This window comes from Lygodium microphyllum, chromosome 10 (genome assembly GCF_053477565.2).
Source record: "Lygodium microphyllum isolate KBCC chromosome 10, Lygodium_microphyllum_v1.1.10, whole genome shotgun sequence".
Taxonomy (NCBI): domain Eukaryota; kingdom Viridiplantae; phylum Streptophyta; class Polypodiopsida; order Schizaeales; family Lygodiaceae; genus Lygodium; species Lygodium microphyllum.
The window spans coordinates 55,746,068-55,765,596 of NC_141144.1; the positions used below are offsets into that span (position 1 = coordinate 55,746,068).

Genomic DNA, 19,529 nt, shown 5'->3' on the forward strand with positions numbered 1-19,529 from the left:
GAGAGTTGAGCCTATCCCACAAGGCTGCACGGTCCATAGAGGTGCCATCGGACGAATCCGTGGGGGGACGGTCGATGGGCGAAGAAACAAGCTCCCAAAGGTCAAATGTATCGAGGATGCATGCCACCTTGCATGACCAGAGGGAGTAGTTGGAACCATCCAACTTATCTTCCGTCGGAAAGGAAGGGAGAATCGGCACCTGAATGGAGGGAATCAAGGAAGGCATCCGCACATCTGAAGCAGTCTTCATGGAAGATACCTTCACGGTAGATGGAACCCTCTGAGATGCATGGACTGAAGAAGGACGAGTGCGAGGAGGTTCTTCCCAACGTCGAATCTCCTGATAATCCCGCCTCCGCTGAGAGGAATGATGAGAAAGGAGTTCATCCTCTAAGTCGTCAAAGCCTGAAAACTGGTAAGACATCTTCCAATCTGCAAAACACCAAAGAAAATTGTGCCGATGTCGAAGTATGACCAGCAGTTTGGTCACCAACCACCAAGACGCAGGCTGAGAAAGCCTACAAACACCTGGATCTGCAAAACGCAAAGATAACTGATGACGATCACCAGAAAAGAGACCACCAGCACCAGGACACAGCTAGAAAATGAGTCGCCAGCAGGAAATGTGCCACCAGGAGTGGTAGCGACCAACAGAACTGCAAAACGCAGGCTGTGGATGAGTCGCTCAGCCGAAGGAGGGACAGCCTGATGGAAAACGTAGGGAAGATGTGTCGCTGGATGACGTGGCAGCGTCAGAAGACAGCGTTTACAGCAAACGCAGGAAGAAGAGCCTCCTACAGGAGCCGCCTGGGCAGTTGCAGATGAGATGACAGCAGTGACGTATCTCTCCAGCGGTTATGTCCTCCGTGCTCTTAGTCAGGCGATGATACCATGTGAGAGTGCACAACGGAAGAAGAACACGAATACAGAGGATGGGAGAGAGAAAGCAGGGAATGAATTTACGAAAAAAAGAAAGAAAGCAGGGAATGAAGGAAGAAAGTCTGCACTGATTGAGATGAATGCTGAATACACTAAAATGGACGGAGCAGTCCCTGCACGCAGCCCGGATCGTCAGTGAGGGCACCAGAAAAGACTGAAAGCAATGGCAGCACCAATGCCGGAGCGGGAGAGGACGGAGAGTGTGCTGAACCTGCAGAAGACAATGCTGGGAATGACTGGGGGGGTTGCTATATATAGCCCCAGGCCAGAAAACTGGCCGACCTGCCAAATCTGGCCAACTTGGCCAGATCTGGCCGACCTGCCCAGAAATCTGGGCCAACTGCACATGAAAAAGCCCAGTGTGGGCTGTGTGACTCCCGAAGGCTGAATACAGACAAGAACAGCAACTACTAAGCTGACAGAGCTCCTCTGTCTCCTGTCAGACTCTGACAGGAGCTCACAACCAGGAGATGACAGACTGAGAATGATAAAAGAGCAGGCTAACAATCTCCGCTTCCCGAACCTTCTTCAGCTGCCGGAGGTGATGAAAAGGTAAAATCTGTACTTGAAGGCTAAAAACACAGCCTTCTTCCTTCTCTAACAGCAGAAAAACAGCAGCAACTTCAGCAAATCTTCTCTTTTCTTGCACGCCCACGCTTGCTTCAGCCTTGTTTAGATGCGCAGCCCATCCACTCGCACTTGAACGCTGAAAACATAGTCTTGTGTCGTGCTAAAAACTCCTCTTTAGATAGGTCCACCCTAGGTCAGTTCTTCAATGCTCTGATACCATGAAGCAATGTGGAAGTGAATGACCGTGACAAAGAGTGAATAGAGAGAGAGAGAGAGAGAGAGAGAGAGAGAGAGAGAGAGAGAGAGAGCAAAAGACAGTGAAAACGCAGAAAATCTGCAGTGAAGAATGCTGTACAAGGTTGCAGAATCATACACGGGTGCAGAGAGAATATCTGCGTATGTCTCCGCCTTGAGGACCTCAATCTCCATTGGCCCCGAGTGCTGTTTTTGTCACCAGCAGACTGAAATCTGTCAAATACAAGTGTAGAAGTTTGTTAGAAACTCAGCCTTAAAAACGCTGAAAAGGATGCCTGAGAAAATGCCCGAAATAGCCATGTTGGCTGCATTTAATGCAGCCAACTGCAGTCGGACAGTCCGATTGCAGCCATGTGGCAAAACTGTCACATGGCACTGCTGACATGGTAGGAGATGACTCTCAACAGCAGGCTGGTAGCTGACATAGCAAAATGCAGCAGAAGAGGGAGTAGTGGCCAATAAATAGGTCAAAATAACGAATAGGCTAGCAAGTATCTAGGGACGCCAAAAATAAAGTTAGCCAGCCTGAAAATCATTAGGTTGTTACACTTATTGTGTTCCTTCATAGTTTTAGTGTGAACGCTGCTTTATCCAAGGGGACTTTTTACCGTCCAGCTGGAATAGGGTCTTTTTCCTTGTGTGAACACCCGTCAGTGGTGGGTAGGGTACTTTAGCACCTTAGGATTGTACTTTCATTATCATTCTCATGTAGTGGATGTGACCTTCCAGCAACTCTCCTCTCTTGGTGCTAACTTGTTCATTGTGAGTGTGTGTTGCTGAATCCTAACCTAACAGTGGTATCAGATACATGCCTCTTTTAAGCAGCTGCCTTAGCCACCATTGGGTCTCGAATTTGATGTCTCTTGGTTCTCACACCCCTGCTGCCTTTTGTGCAGCTGCTGAACTGATTGCTTCAGCTTGCTTGACTGCTATTTGTGATTGTGCAGCTTGCAGTTGCACCTGACTATCAGCCTGTATGCAGTGAACCTGTTCATGGTCGCCTGCATGTAGTCATCCTATTCATCGTCTGCTTGCTTGCAGCCAACAACACGCTATGACAGCCTGTCCATCTTCCGCTCACAATTCACCTCCTATTTGCCACGCCAGGTCTAACTGTTGTGATGCCCTTGTTTGACCAGATCTGTCTTGCAACCCGACAGGCAGCACACATTTCGAGACAGCCCCCTCAATATTAGCCTACAGCCTTGCAACTTAGCTCGACAACACAAAATAATATCTAATGCCTTTCAACATTTAATTATCCTTATTTCAATCTCAATAGAGCCCTATTTGTGCTAGCCTCCTTGGAGGTACAATTTTTGGGGATTTTTGTAGTAGACATTGATTCCCACTCAATTTATTCAAAAAAAGTGGGGCTTTTGTCTAAAACCCCCAAATCTCACCCATATATTGGGGATTTTGTGGTTGGTGTTTAATAAATTTGCTATAAAAAATTTGGGGCTTTTCACTTTCGAGCCTAAATTTCACCAAATTTCATCAAATAACTTTGGGGCTTTTGTGAAATTTGTTAAATTCATTGACATCGAGGCCAATTTCATCACCTAAACTGATATTTGGGGGTATTGGAGTATTCTTAGGTGTGAATTTTTCTTTGACATCATCAATTGTACACATAATTGTAAGTTTTTTGAGCTTTTCCTTAGTTTTTTATACTATTGCACCTATAGCTACACATTTAACAACTGTTGTGAAAATTCGGCTGTACATAGCAAGCAATGGTAGGCCAAAATGACTTGCTAAATATGTTTTGGGGCTCTTAACGAATTGAATGGCACAAATCATCCAATGTGGGCATACATGATGAAGCATGTTTTGGCTGCTAAAAAAACTTGGGGTTATATATTTGGTTCAAAGGTTAGCCATGTAGGCTGTGTTGCACAGAATATTGTAGGCTCATCCAATTCATCCACTATCACAAGTGGATCTTTCACTCCAACTCGTGTTGCACCTCCCATCGCTGCTGATCAATTAAGATGGGATGGGAGAGATGCCTAGGCACATGCTTTGATTGCATTGTTGCACAAAAGCTAGGCCATTTTGCACATTCAGTTGTGCACAATGGCCGAGGATGCTTGGGATAAACTTGCTTCGTTGTATTAGGTGTGCAATGAGGCTCATGTAGCCTATTTGCGCAAACACCTTGAGATGGAGCACATGACAAAGGGTGATTCGGTGGATGCCTACATTACATGTGTCAAGGAGATAATGGAACAACTTGCAAATATTGATGGGATTATTCTTAATGCTTATCTTTTTTCTACAGTCTTGGTTAGCCTACTCAAGTCTTATTAGAGTTTTGCCACTATGCCTCGCTTTTTTGCAAAAGGAGATGGTCATGCGTACACATTTGATGCATTGGTCTCATTGTTATTGCAAGAAGAGCAATCAAGGGTGAATTGCTTCAATATAAGTATGGAAAATCAAGCATTTACAGCCAGACATAGGAACAAGGGAAAGTCATGGCAGCCATCAAACTCAAAGGGCAAAGGCAGATCACCCTCTCCTACAAACTCTTCAAGCACCAAGGATGAGGGTGCTAAGGAAAAAAAATATAATCATCGCAGTAAAAAGGAGTATTTCATTGAGAAATGCAGAAAGAGAATTCTTAGTGAAAAAAAGAAGCAATTTGGCATGACTATTGCTGCAAATTCAGCAAGTGTGAAGGATGCAATGACACATTTATCAAGTTTGTCTGTTAGCTTGCCTATGTTAGTCATGTCAGTCCGTCATCTCTTGGTTGTGAGCTCCTGTCAGAGTTTGATAGAGACATAGGAGCTTTGGCAGTTTAGGTGCCTTTTCTTTATTTGTTGGCTTCTTGTGTGCATTCCAAGTCGAGTTTCTGCTTTCCACAGTCTGTCTACACCTGCTTGACATTGTCATTGTCATTTGGGATTTTTCCGAGGTCTTTCCTATTTTTTTCTGGCATTTTTCTTCAATGACCAGCATTTAATGTTGGTCAGCCAGCATTTATGGCCTCTTCAGGATCATGTTGGCCAGTTTTTGGTGCTATTTATAGCTGCACCCCCCACTTGGTAGACACACACTCTCTTCAGTCTTTATTCTTCCCTTTGTAGGTGCACACTCCGACACTCCAATCCTCCGTGCTTGGTGTTATATTCATCATCAACCTTATCTGGTGCCCTCAGTGATGCGAACTACATGTAGGGACTGATCAATCCATCTACATTGTATCAACGTTCTTCTTCAGTCAGTGCAAAATTCTTCCTTCATCTTCTGCTTCCTCTCTTTCCATGCTTGGTGTTGCCATCATCATCAGCTTGATCTGGTGCCCTCATTGACACTTTGGCCTGCAGGTCGGGACTGATCAATCCATCTGGTACCCGCGTGGTATTTACATAGGATGTGGTGACAGTGGAGGATGCTTCTTCAAGTGCCGCTCTTTGCATAGGATCCCAAGAGGGTTGGCTTTACACGCTCATAGCCTTAGCCGCAAGGTCTTCCCACAAGCTTGGGCTGCTTTGGTATGCTTGTTATGGTTATCTAAATTTTGATGCTATACGACAGGCTTCTTGGAAGAAGATGGTGGAGGAACTTATTGATTTCCCTCCTATTCACACTTTGTGCCCTAGCAGTTTGAGGAGCAAGTAGCATAGGCAGTCTCATCCTTAGGTTGTCACTTGGCGAGCTTCCACTCCGCTTGAGTTGGTTCATACCGATCTTTATGGACCTATGGGCATGGCCTCCCTTGGGAATGCCGAGTATTTGATCTTGCTTATAGACGACTTCAATTGTTATGTGTGCCCTTATTTTTTGGAGTACAAGAGCGAGTTCTTTTTGTGAGTGGAAGGTGTTTGTGGAGACGGACTACTTTCAAAGTTCGTGGCATCCGAGCACATCATGGTGGAGTTTACTACTAATCTCTTTTCTTAATTTTGTGGGTATCATGGCATTCGGGTGGAGTATACCCATCCAAATACACCTTCAGAGAATGGTGTGGTGGAGTGTGCGAATCAGACCATGCTAGAGATGGCCCAATCAATGTTGGAGTGGTGGCTATTGCAATTCACATGTGCAACCGCTCCCCGACTTTTGTGTTACAAGACATGACTCCCTACGAGGCTTTCTTTGATCAAAATCCCTCCGTGTCTCACTTCCGCATCTTTGGATGTGATGCATTTGTCCATGTGGACAAGATGAAGAGGAAGATGAAGCTTGACTCGAAGTCCAGGAAGCTCATGTTCATGGGCTATAGCACTACCACGAAGGGCTATCAACTCTACGACTTGACAACATAGAAGCTTGAGGTGGCTAGGGATGTGATCTTCGACGAGGCTTTGGTCTCGGAGGATCCTATTGATGGTTCCATTGCAGGTGATTCTTCATCGTCGATTGACCCTCCCCCATCCTCAGTTTCTCTTCTTCCTTCTAGGTTGCCTCCTACACCCCTTCTTCGTCTTTGGCTCCTCCCCCTCCTCCACCTTCTACTCAAACTTTCCTACTACCTTTGATGGATGCGACTGCTACTTTTTTGGTGCATAATTTTATCCCTTCAGTCTCTCCTTCGGAGTCTTCTAGGGCTGCTCAATCATAAGAAGGGGAACCTTCTTCAGATGAGGATGATTTTCCTTCCCTTGGTGAGAGGGAGTCTCTACCCTAGACCGGTGCATTACAAGTATTGGAGGCTACTCAGTCTTCCTCACAGTAGGATGAGCCTATTTGGATTCCTCATTGGTATTGATAGTTCATGTAGGATTCGGGTGTTTCTTACTTTCCTGCTTCTCCTATAGGTCAACGTTGATTAGCTCGCTTACAGGCCCATTGGAATGGTCCACTTTGTGTGAACTATGCTCGTATGTCATAGATTCTTCATACCTGGGAGTCTACTATAGTTGAGGAGGCTCTTGCATAGGATATTTGGCGTTAGGCCATGCGGGAGGAGCTCGATTCTATCGAGCGTAATTAGATTTGGGAGTTGGTTTTGCTTTCCCCAAAACGGAAGGTGATAGGTGTGAAGTGGGTCTATAAGACCAAGTACCTTGTAAATGGTTCCTTGGACGAGCACAAAGCTAGGCTTGTTGCTAAGGGTTTTTCTTAGAGGGTAGGTTTGAACTATTTTGAGACTTTTGTACCTATAGTTCGGATGTATATGATTCGGGCTATCTTGGCTCTTGTAGCCCACCACCGCTAGCTTGTTTATGAGATGGATGTCAAGTCTGCCTTCTTGAATGGTGTCCTTGCAAAGGAGATTTATGTTTCACAACCTCAAGGTTTTCTCGTGCAGGGGAAGGAGGATTACGTCTTCCAATTGTGGAAGGCCCTCTATGGCCTGAAGTAGGCTCCTCGTGCTTGGTACTAGAGGATTGATCGGTTCTTTCTCCAGAGTGGCTTCCATTGATCAGCTCATGACCCTAACCTATACTTCAAGGTTGAGGGTGACAGGTGTGTTTTGCTCATCTTGTACGTGAATGATCTTATCATTACAGGGAGCTCTACTCAAGAGGTTGATGGTACTCAGGAGATTTTATGATAGGAGTTTGACATGACGGATCTTAGGATCCTACATTTCTTCGTTGGATCGGAGTTCTATCAGATGGCATAAGGCATTTTTATCTCACAGCATAGGTACATTTAAGAGCTTCTCTTGGAGTTTGGTATGGCTGATTGTTGGCCTATTTCTTGGCCCATGGACCCAGAGTCCAAGCTTTTGGCAGTTGGAAATCCTCTTCTAGATGCCACTTGTTATAGATGTCTTGTTGGTTCCCTCATGTGGCTTATTCACACTCAGCCTCTTGTTTCTTTGTTGTGGCATTGCCATCTTCTTTCACAAAGACTCCCACTTAGGAGCATTGGAGAGCGGCCTTGCATGTTCTTTGTTATTTACAAGGGACTCGATCCTACGGGATCATGTATGGAGAGGGGGTTACTTTCTTTGGTTGGAGTGATTTTGATTGGGTAGGTGATGTGGATTCGAGAGGGTCCACTACAAGTTAGCCTTCTTCCTTGGATCGACAGTTATCTTGTAGAGCAGCAAGAAGCAACCTATTGTGACCCTTTCTTCTATAGAGGCAAAGTATCGTGCATTATGTTCTATGGCTATGGAGGTGGTTTGGCTTTGCTGCATGTTGCCGGAGATTGGCTTTCCTTAGCTTGGACCTATAGAGTTGCGTGTCGACAATTGGAGTGCTCTAGCTCTGGCGGCAAAGGACCTTGTGTTTCATGCTTGCACGAAGAACATCGAGGTTTAGTATCACTATGTTTGAGAGCGGATTTCGGATTCTAAGTTAGTGTTGGCCTATTGTCCCACGGAGGACAACACAACTGATCTCTTTACGAAGCCTTTCCCCCAAGCTTCTATGCTTCATCACATGACGTTGTTGGGTCTTCAAACACTCCCAAGATTTGAGAGGGGTGTAGGCCTGCCTATGTTTGTCATGTCATTCTGTCATCTCCTGGTTGTGAGCTCTCGTCAAAATCTGAGAAAGACATAGGAGCTTTGGCAGTTCAGGTGCATTTTCTTTATTTGTCGGCTTCTTATGTGCATTTCTAGGCTAGTTTCTACTTTCCAGAGTTTGCCTACACCTGTCGAACATTGCCATTGTCATTTGGGATTTTTCTGAAGTCTCCTCTATTTTTTTCTGGCATTTTTCTTCAGTGACCAGCATTTAATGCTGGTTGCCTAGCATTTACGGCCTCTTCAGGATCAGATCAACAATTTTTTGGTGCTTTTGCTATTTATTGCTACAACCCCCACTTGGTAGACACACACTGTTCAGTCTTCAGTCTTTCCTTTGTAGGTGGACACTCGGACACTCCCAACTCTTCGTGCTTGGTGCTGCCATCTGTTGGGAATAAAGGGCCATCGTGCCTTTTATATGTGCACGGGTGTGAACACACCCTTAGCACATTTGTCCTATATATATATCTATCTAAAACCTAAAGAGGTACACACTCGTCATTGTACCCAAGAACGTCGTGCTCACTCTACTCTCTACTCTGCACTCTCTCTCTCTCTCTCTCTCTCTCTCTGTGTTGTGAGAAAGCATTGCGTGTCTCAATCCTCGCGCTCTCTGTCTTAACAAACTGGTATCAGAGCTCATAGGTTGTGCACGCTTTCCTGAGTTGGCACCGGTTGTATATAGTTGGCAGGTGCACGAGAGGTGTCGCAGGCGCGAGCAGGAGTTGTAAGTGTTGCAGGGAGGCGAGAAGGAGTTGCAGGTCGCGGGCTGGAGACGTCACGCAAGCAGGCGACAGCAGCAGCTGGGTGCGACAGGGTAGCGTCGTGGCATAGGGCGACAGGGCAGGGCAGGCGTGACGGTGCAACGGACCAGTGGGGCAGCAGTCACATGACTGACGGGCTGCAGATGACACGCTCCAGGAAACACGGGAGGCCATGCGATTGACGGGAAGATTTGTGCCAAAAATTTGGGGATTTGTCCAGATTTGATGCGAGCAAGACACAACAATGATATCTGTCTCGGAAATTGCAAGGATTTGTGACATTTTACCTCCGAGATTTGGGGCTTTTCATGTATATGCAAGAATTGGACTGAAATTTACCCAATTTCTTGACATTGATGCACATTGGACCCCGTGCAATTTGGGGTTTTTGCTGTTTGGGCAAAATTTATGCGCCATTTGGTCATTTTATGTACATGCGGGTTTAATTCCATGCAATTTGGACATCTAGCACTCGGAAAAATTTGGGGGTTTTGCTGAAATCGCTCTATTTTGGCAAAATTGGTCTATTCTATGCATGTCAGAGACTGTGTATATGTATGGTTGATGCTTTGAGCACAAAAATTTTGGGCTTTTGACCATGCGTGTCGAATTTTGTGCCCGTGGGTGCATGCACAACAGAAATTGCAGCTAAAATTTGGGACTTCTCATGTAATGTGATGTATTTGGCCTTGAAATAGCTGTAATCAGTTGTGGAGTACTGTAGCACAAGGTTTAGTGCTTCTGAAAATTTATCTACAGATCTGAAATTTCTGCTTCTACGTGGTTATTTATTGCTGGTTGGTACTTGTTTGTACCTTGGTCACTTGTGTGATAGTTTGGGCTTGCATTTGCTGAGTTTTTTGGTCACATTTGGGCTGAAAATCATGGCTGGCAGCAGTGACAGCAGTAATCTCATGCACATTGAGAAGCTTGGAGGAGCACATAACTTTGCAGTCTGGCAAAAACATCTCTTTCTTCCATTTGTAGCAGTCATGTTTAAAGTGACCCTTCTTGCCACAATGATGGCATTCAGCATCCTTACCATGTGATTTACTATGTCCCTTGCTATCAGATTTGCCTTTGTGCTGTGATCTGTCCCTAGTATGCAAAGCACTAGAAGACTTACTGGATGCATTGTTCTGCCGATTCATTTCTTCCATGAGTAGAGCACTCTCTATATTGGCATACAGAAGGATCGCATTAGAATTACTCATAGCAGTCCTGAATGTATCCCAACTCTCTGGCAAGGTGCAAAGCAAGAACATAGCCTTAAATTCTTCATCAATTAAGAACTTCAAGGCAACTAGCTGGCTGAAAATGGAGTTAAACTCACTCAAGTGAGTAGACATTGCTGTACCCTCTTTCATACGCAAATCCATAAGCTTTTTCAGCCAATAAACTTTGCTTGCAGTACTCTTCTGGGCATACAATTCTTCCAGTCGAGTCCAAATAGCATAGGCAAAATCCAAACCTTCAATGTTAAACAATAAGGCATCAGAAATCGATAGCTCGATGGTTGAGCGTGCAAGCTCATTTAACTCATCTCAGTCTTCCTGTTCGATGTTTGCGGGATTTGCTCCTTTGGTCTTAATCAGCTTTGCGTGCTTTTTCTGCAACCAAGTGGATCATTGCTTGTACACCAAGAAGACAGTAGATGGCAGCCTGATTATCTTGGTTTTGTATGTTGATGACATGTTGATTGCTGGCAGGGATACTCATGCCTTGGACTCACTGAAGCAATGTCTTCATGGCAGCTTTGACATGAAGGATCTTGGTGATGCAAATCACATTCTTGGCATGCGAATACTCAAAGATAGGTCAAAGGGATTACTCTACCTATCTCAGCAGGAGTATATGCCCAAGGTTTTGCAGCGTTTCAATATGGAGGGGGGGAAAACAATTGGGGTTCCATTGCCTTCACATGTAAAACTTAGTGCAGAGGATAGCCCTACATCTGATGATGAGAAGGCTGAAATGGCCAAGATACCATATGCTTTAATTGTTGGCAGTTTGATGTATGCTATGGTGGCTACATCTCTTGACATTGCCTTTGTAGTGGGAGTGGTTAGCAAATACATGGCAACCCCTGGCAAGAAGCATTGGGAAGTTGTGAAATGTATTATGAGATACTTCAAAGGCACAAAGGAGTTGTACATCTATTGTGGGAAGCAGAAGGTATCTATTGTTGGCTTTACGGATGCAGACTATGTTGGTCATGTGGATTGTAGAAAGTCCACTTCTTGGTATGTGTTTACCTTCACAGGAGGAGCAGTCTCTTGGATCTCTAGGCTACAAAAGTGTGTTGCATTGTCTACTATAAAGGCAGAGTATGTGGTTGCCACTGACGCTTGCAAGGAGGCTTTATGGCTTTCACGTCTGGTGGGAGAGCTTGGCATTACAGAGTTACCTGTTCTCGATTGTGATAGTCAGAGTGCTATTATACTAGCATGGAATCCCGTCTTTCATGCAAAGACGAAGCACATATAGGCGAAGTATCATACTATCACTTCATTAGAGATGTACTTGACAGCAAGAGCATTGAGCTTGTCAAAGTGCATACAGATGATAATCTTGTAGATCTTCTCACGAAGGGTCTTCCAGCAAAGTGGTTTGCTCATTGCTGACAAATGATGGGAGTTGGATAGGTATATGTATTTCAGCTTTGTACATACCTAGACTTAGTTGATTCTTTTCTCCTCTTAAGGCACATTGCCTTTAGGTGGGAGGTTGTTGGGAATAAAGGGCCATTGTGCCTTTTATATGTGCGCGGATGTGAATACACCCTTAGCACATTTGTACTTTCATATATATCTATCTAAAACCTAAAGAGGTACATACTTGCCATGATACCCAAGAATGTTGTGCTCACTCTACTCTCTACTCTGCGTGCACACACACACACACACACACACACACTCTCTCTCTCTCTCTCTCTCTCTCTCTCTCTCTCTCTCTCTCTCTACTGTGAGAAAGCATTGTGTGTCTCAATCCTTGCACTCTCTGTCTTAACACCATCTAATTTGGTGCCCTCACAGATGCTTTGGGCTGATAGTCCATCTTGATTGTATCAACATTCTTCTTTGGTTAGTGTGGTATTCTTCCTTTATCTTCTTCTCTCTCTCTCTCTCTCTCTCTGTCTCTCTCTCTCTCTCTTTGCTTCTCTGTGGTTGTGTTTCTCTTCCGTTGCACAATCTCACACAATTGTTGTGCATTGTTCTATGATCATTCTTCACATGCATATGGCTTATTAGTGGTGGCTGAAAACAGTAATATATGGTATTTTGACAATGGTGCTTCCAAGTATATAATATCCTTTTGTGAATTGATTATATCATATGCAAATGTACAAAAGGGGGGATCAATTGTATGTGCAAATAATTCTTTGTATGCAATCCAAGGCATTGGATGGATTCCCATTGTTGTATATGGGAAAACTATCATGCTTGAAAATGTTTTATATGTGCACGGCACAAAGAACTTGCTTTCAGTTTTAGCCATTACATGTGCTAGTTTTGTGGTTAAATTCCACATGGATCGATGCAATGTATAGTGTTTAAAAACTCTTAAAAAAGCACAAAAAATCGATCATTTTTCATTTAAAAATCTTGTTTTAGTCAGCCATTTCATTGTGGGTGTTTTGCGTTTCAGTGAAACGTTTTAGGCGTTTCAATGCTAGTGAAACATGGTTCGTGATTACTAATCTTCACACACCTTTTGCCTATTTCTTTGTTATTGACACCCAGTAGTGATAGCATAGTACCTCGAAACGGTGTTTCGGGGTTGCCTAAACGGACCGGCCGTTTTGGACCAAAACGAAAACGGCAGTCTGGCCTGCGGTCCGTTTCGTGGCACTCCAGCTCCTGGTGACAGTGGCGGCAGTGGTGGCGACAGTGGCGGCAGCGGTGACAGTAGTTACTAGAGTCTAGAGACTAGTATACAGTGCTCAGTGCTCACTGGACTTTGGAGTTTTAACTGATTATTCACATGACATAGTTAACATAGTTACATGTATCATTGTATCTTGATTTCACTTACTATGCATCTTGATTCTTGTTCCATTGTTCTTAATGTCAATCTCCACTATTCTTGATGTCAGTCTTCACTGCTCTTTAGATCATAGATGATTCATGAGTCATTTTATAAATTATAATTCATTTGCTACCTGAAGTTTGAAAATTGAGTCATAATTGTGTTAAGTTGTCTTAAGTTTAGATCATTGAGTCTTGACTCTTCAATCTTCACTTGTGAGTCGTAACATGTGTAATGAATCATGATTTCAATCACATGACATGAACTCAAAAGTTTTGTATGAAATTTGGGTACGTGGTGTTGTAGGCATTGATATATTTACATAGCCACATAATACTGTACTTATTTTAGTGTACAATCTGAAATGCCGTTTCTCCGTTTTCAAAATTTAGCTAAAACTTTGAAACTTTGTTTTTTTCCGTTTTCGTTTCCTCGTTTTCGAAACTCCTCCGTACTATGAGTGGTAGGAATAGCTTGCTTATTTTGTGACGGTCTTGGGTCTGCCCATAGTCTCCTGTCAGTTACTTAATCGACCACAATCCATATTTTTTTACACAAACACACAAAAAAAAACCCAACAAAAAAAAGAGAAAGCTCATTGTGGATTCCATCTGGCTTTGCAAGAACTTGGTAGGCCATTGGGTTGCCGACATGCACCCTTTGTCTGATGCCTTGGCCTCTTTGGGAATACCACTTGGACTCTCTTGGTAAGATAACAATTGCCTCTATAGTTTTGGTAGGCGGCTAGGCAGCTAACATGCACCCTTTGTGTGATGCCCTGTTGTGTTGGGGTGGGACGCCTTGGAATAAAAACTAAAAACAAGCAAAACTTTGGGTTGGCCTTCCTTTCTAGCTCAGTTTTTGGGCTTGAGAGGGGGTATTGAGCTAAAATAAGCATTACATGCTAAATTAGCCTCTTGAACAGCTCCAAAAATGCTTAACTAATGAAAACCCTAAAACGGGGAGCGGTTTGAGAGAGTTTAAAACGAGAAGAGGTTCGAGGTCTTGAAACTTTCTTTAAATAGGTAGGTCGCCCTCCATTCAGCCCAATCTTGCTTTTCTAGGTTTCAAGCCTTCTAGCTTTGTTGCCCACACCTCGTTTGCGAAGGACATCTCAGCCGAAGTTGCCCAACCTTGCCTACATCCATTTGGGGCATGTTTCCAGCCTTCACCTTAGAGCTCGAGCTTGTTGTTGCTGTCTCCTACTATTGCTAGGCCTCTACACGCTGCGTTTGCAGCAGCTGATGATAGTTTGCTGCCTCCGTTTATTGCCCGGGTGGACTTCTTGTTAGTTGGTGACGAGCCTCCCTACTGCGTTTGTTTGTCAGCTGCAACTAGCCCTTGTTAAGCCCTCTATAGGATCTGTTTTGCTGCTGCTGCTGGCTGCATTTTGCAGATTTCTCCCTCTTCTACTTGGCTACTGATCTGGTACTCCTGTTTGCTACGTTTACTGATGTCCAACATCTCAGAGGCAGCCTTGCTACGTTTTAGGATCCATTAGGAGTATGACTCACTCCCCAGCTCATTACCTTTGCCTCGGTCCTTGAGACATGCAAGTTTGGGGCATGGTTTTCATTCCTTGCACAGTTTGTTTGCTGCATAAGCATTGCATATTCAATATTCATTCATTTGTTCAGATCTTCATTGTGTTCATTGTCTCTGAGTTACCCTAACCCTAACTATGTTTTGTTGAGTTTATGCTTTATTGTATGCTTTCATTTATATTTTTGTGTTAGGGTATTTCTTCACACGAAGGTCTAAGACCGGCTTGAATAACCTTCTGCACACCAACTAGAGTTAATTTAACTAACACTAGGGCCTAGTGTCACCACATTAAAGTCCTAAGACACAAGGTGTCCACACCACACTTTGACACTTAAATAAGTGTCCACACACCACACGAATTACATTAGGCACTGCCTAAAATGGGCAAAATCTAACACTCAAACGAGATATGCCTAGGAAATGAAATCCATATACCAAGACAAGTGACAACACAGAAGCAACAGTGAGTCACTAGCTGCATGGGCACTAGTACTAGCTCCCTCCATTAGATAGAACTTGTAAGTGTAGGTGTTTGTTGAACTGAGTTAGGAGGAGGGAGTAGTGGTCAATAAATAGGCCAAAACAATGAATAGGTTGGCCAACATCTAGGGCTGCTAGAAATAACGCCGACTAACCCAAAAATCAAGTGGCCACAAACTTGTGCAAAAAATACAAGCAACCACATCATATGTGCTTGGCCCGTTGGGACATCCATAGACTCATCATGAACAAACAATGTGCGCTAACACGTGGGCCACCCCAATCTTAAATTCCTAACCTCTTTGAACGTGAAAGTCTTGAAACTTTCCACAAAACTTTGTTAGAAACATTAAATGATTCTGTTCCCAAACCCCCATGATACCACAAGTTACTTCCAAGGGGCTATTTAATGTCCTTCATCAAGATCTATCCTAGATACCCCACTAGCACCATTCACAACAACTTTTGCCGATGTCCTTCACTACCCAAACTAGGATTGTTTGTCACCACGATTGACATTCAACTTAATTCACAACTCCATGAGATAGGAGGTCACATAAATGTAATTTACCTTAATTATTTAATATGAGTAAAAAACAAAATTAATGAATATGAGTAAAACAAAAACTTTTATTATGTAAGTTTGTGCACACATTTAATTAATTTAACCGTAATGAATGTTAATGAAACCTCATTTAATTTATTAAATTTGGGCGTGGGGCAAAGTTTCACATTGAGACACTTAAGTTTAGCAACAATTAATGGTCGAATGAGTAAATTTCAATGTTAAATTTAATTATTCAAGTGAAAAGCTAACGAAACATAGGATTCAGGAAAAGGAGGAGAAATGCATGAAAGGTGTTTAAACACTGCTTTTCTCCATCATGCGGTCTATATCTGGGTAGAACATGGGTGCCAAGGGACATCCATCACCTACTGTTGCTGATTGGGGAGTCTCTACTACTGATCTTGATGTTTGCTCAACTAGTGCAGCTGTTCCGAGGTATGGCAGAGCTGTCCTAAGTTTGGTGAAGCTGTTTCAAATCAGGGCAGAGTTATCTTGAGTTCAGCAATGTTGTTTTTGGATGGATCTGAGCTTGCTGAAGCTGTCCAGAACTGGGCGATGACTGTCCAAAGTAGGGTGACAGCTGATTTGACCATGCTGATTTGACTGTCCAAAGTAGTCGTACACCCAATTCTCTAGTGATAGACAGCAAGGGGCACCGGGCTTCAAGGCCAATCTTTCTTTGTGTCTGGGTGCAAGAGCATTCTAGCTCCATTGTTTGATTTGTTTTTCTGTTGCTGAATTTCTATTTTTGAGATTAAGTGCTTGCAAGTTAAAGTTCACCACCCTTTGGCTCACCAAAGGACGGTTTCATAGGGAGTGCTTTCTTTGCCTCAGTAGTGTGTTTACTGCATTGTTTTCACCAAGTGAGGTTGTCATGGCTTTGTTTTCATGAGGGCAAGCTGATTTGCTCTTATTCAGGTCAACCTCCTCATTTTCTTTGCAACATATATCTTCTAGAAATTGGTTAGAGGCTTTTCAATACTTTCTTAAGTACTTTGAGCTGGTCATTAGGAATGAATTTCTTCCAGGGGATTTTCCAGTCTTAAAGCATCATCTAGATCAATGTGTCACGTGGTTAATTGCTACTAGCAACAAGCAACTGCTGTCAAGATATCTTAATATAAAATCTGCCACCTAACAAGCATGCTTTTGACTCAAAATTTTCCTGAAATTTACCCTCTTTAAAAATCCTGCATAAAGGAGATGTGAAAAACTAGAAACTACTACTAAAATAAGTAACAAATCATAATAAATATATTTAGTGGCCACTTTCAAAAGTAGGAGAGGTCAGTCAAACCATTCACATTCAAAACTTGAAATTCCATCACTCTTCAAACTTGAAGAAAAGTAAGTTATTAAAGGGGAGTTCATCACTCTTTTGCAAGCAAAACCTTGAAAGTTCTGGGCCATTGCCAAAGCTGACACAAAATTCAGCTGAAAGTTCTACCTTTCACTAGGTATACAAAAACCAACTTTGACTACCTGTTGGAGTTTTTGGGCTGATCAGGACCTTGGTGCTTATGCCGGCTACTTGTTACATGACTGACCTTTCTACCTGCTAGGAGTTGGAATGACAATGGGTGATGCACCTGCACCATTTGTTTTTTAATCAGGATCACAAACACATCACAAATAGGTGTGTTATGACTTTTATGTGTCAAAGGGCAGCATGTGGGCAACTTCAAAGGCGGCAGTTGTGTGCTTGCAGTTGGTAGTTCAATTGTATGATACTTTGAAGTCATTGCAAGGGTGTAAGAGCTTTTATTTTTTTCTTAACCTGTTTACTGATGTATACTTTGTTGTCTTTGGTGATGAACACAGAAGACTTTCATCTTTTGTGTTGTTTTTGTTTTTGTTTATTATAAGTTCCCATATTGACAAGAAGTACTTTATTTACAAGGCATAAATGTGGTTATCTAAACAGCAAACACTGCAAGAGCTCGATTTATGAGATTGTCGGAAACAGTTGAAAACTTACGAATGCGAGCTGCATCTGATTTGAAATCTGGCAGAGAAGAAAGTGCCAGGCAGCTGATAGCTGAGAAACAGAAAATCATGAAAGCGCTAGCGAAGTCTAAGCAGCGGGCAGAACTCCTTGAGGAATATTCTATAAAGCTTGGTGAAGTAAGGAGCCTTTATGTTGTCTTCTTACTGTTGGCTTTTGCTGCATACCAATATAAAGATGGCAATGCTTGTCTGTATGGAGCAGGCCATTTCTACAAAAGAATTACACTTGATGGCATCATTGTCCTCGTCTGAAATAGATACCAATGACAGCAATACAACAGAGACAAGTGTCAGAATAATATCACCAAGAGAAGATTTTCCACTACCTGAAGAAGCTATTAACGCATTAGGACAAAGTCCAGAAGGAAATGAGTGTGAGAACATCAATCTGGATGTCAATGGTGGTGGAACTTCCTCTGCTGGCATGGATGTTTCATATCCAGACAAAGGGGATGCAAAAAGTGAATGCAGTACGATGCTTACTGCCAGGCCAGACCTATTTGAGAAGTTCTTAGCAAAAGTTGATGACGAACTGAACCATGTTGACATCCAACTGTATGAGTTTGTGAGTGTTGCTTCCATGATTTTGCCTGAGGAGCCTGGAAGCACAAAGAATGATAAGGTTACAATTGTGAAGCAGATTTGGAATGATATCAAGATTGCAAGGAGAAGGTGTGTTTCACTTGAGCTCGCAAATGTTAAATTAGTAGTATTTGATTATATATTGCAGCAAGCAAGTTTGTTATACCATACTAATACTAACATTTACCTGTCCAAACACAGAATACAAGACTTCAGTCAACGAGAAGGTTGGCATAGCTAAATGCCATTGCATTCCGAGTGTCACATGCAGGAGCAATGTACTAGGTGACATCTCATAAGTAGAAAAGTGTGCTATGTCAACAATATTCTTTACTTAAATGGAGCCCAGCAGTATAGTAGATGAGTTCAAATGAATAACACTCGTCTCATGTCTGTAAATATTACATGTTACAAAAGTTAAATCCCCTTTAATATGCTGATGCCCTGTTTTGATGTCTGAAGGACGTAATAAAGGTTAGTTTGATTACGAAATCTAGTTCCCTTGGCATGTTGCTACATCATTTCAATATCAGACCATAAGTGCTGCTTATTGAGCTTTGCACATGATTTTGAACTTACATAAAATGTCTGCATTATGTGTGTCTATCATTCTCAGTTATAGTTGACACTACGACAAGAGAGAGAGAGAGAGAGAGAGAGAGAGAGAGAGAGAGAGAGAGAGAGAGAGAGAGATTTTTTAATAAAGACAAGTGGCTTACTGCTAGGGTAGACCCTAGCCACTTGATTACCAAAAAAAGACGAGAGAGAGATTTTAGTTTGAGCGCTCTTTTTGGAGGCCTTTGCCGCAATGCAAGATTGTTGGATGGCCGTTGTGTACGTTGCACTACATATGTGGAAATTGCATTGCATCTTTTTGTTTCTTGCAGAGTTGTCTGAGAAATTTGGGATATTACTTCTAGGGTTTGGACTTCAATGGCACCCAAATAACTACTGATGGAGCATGGGTCTTGGGCAGATCATCCCTGATCTGACACATTGCAGTCATTTGTTTCATTCTTATATTGGATTGGTCTTGGGCACATTTGGTGTACTAGGAATGCTTTTGTCTTTGACTCTTAACTTTGGAGTTGATGGTCACGTTGGTCCTATTAGAGGCTTATTGTTATGGCAAGTGGCTTTTATGATATGAGTAGGATTGTCATCCATTATTTGGTTACTCCCATCTCCCATGGTTACAGATTATTAGCTCAACTTCTATTATTGCTTTTGTGTGATGGTGTTGGATACCCTCTTATGCAAGGGGTTCAAAAAGTTTTCTCTTTCTTGCTATTGCACTAATGACTTTTTCGAGGTTTTGTTTTTGCTAGTGAAGTCTATGGCCTTTACAAATTAG

At 42.9% G+C, this 19,529-nt stretch overlaps 1 protein-coding gene across 1 annotated transcript in view; it reads left to right on the top strand.

Moving 5' to 3' along the window:
• Positions 1-18,715, top strand: part of LOC148030019 (forkhead-associated domain protein) — a 32,366-nt gene extending 13,651 nt beyond the window's left edge. The window contains exons 2-4 of the mRNA XM_087686283.1: positions 17,511-17,710; positions 17,796-18,265; positions 18,377-18,715. Coding sequence (XP_087542409.1) covers positions 17,511-17,710; positions 17,796-18,265; positions 18,377-18,416 — 710 coding nt within the window. The 3' untranslated portion in view covers positions 18,417-18,715. The remainder of the gene's footprint in view (positions 1-17,510; positions 17,711-17,795; positions 18,266-18,376) is intronic.
• The last annotated feature ends 814 nt before the right edge of the window (positions 18,716-19,529 follow it).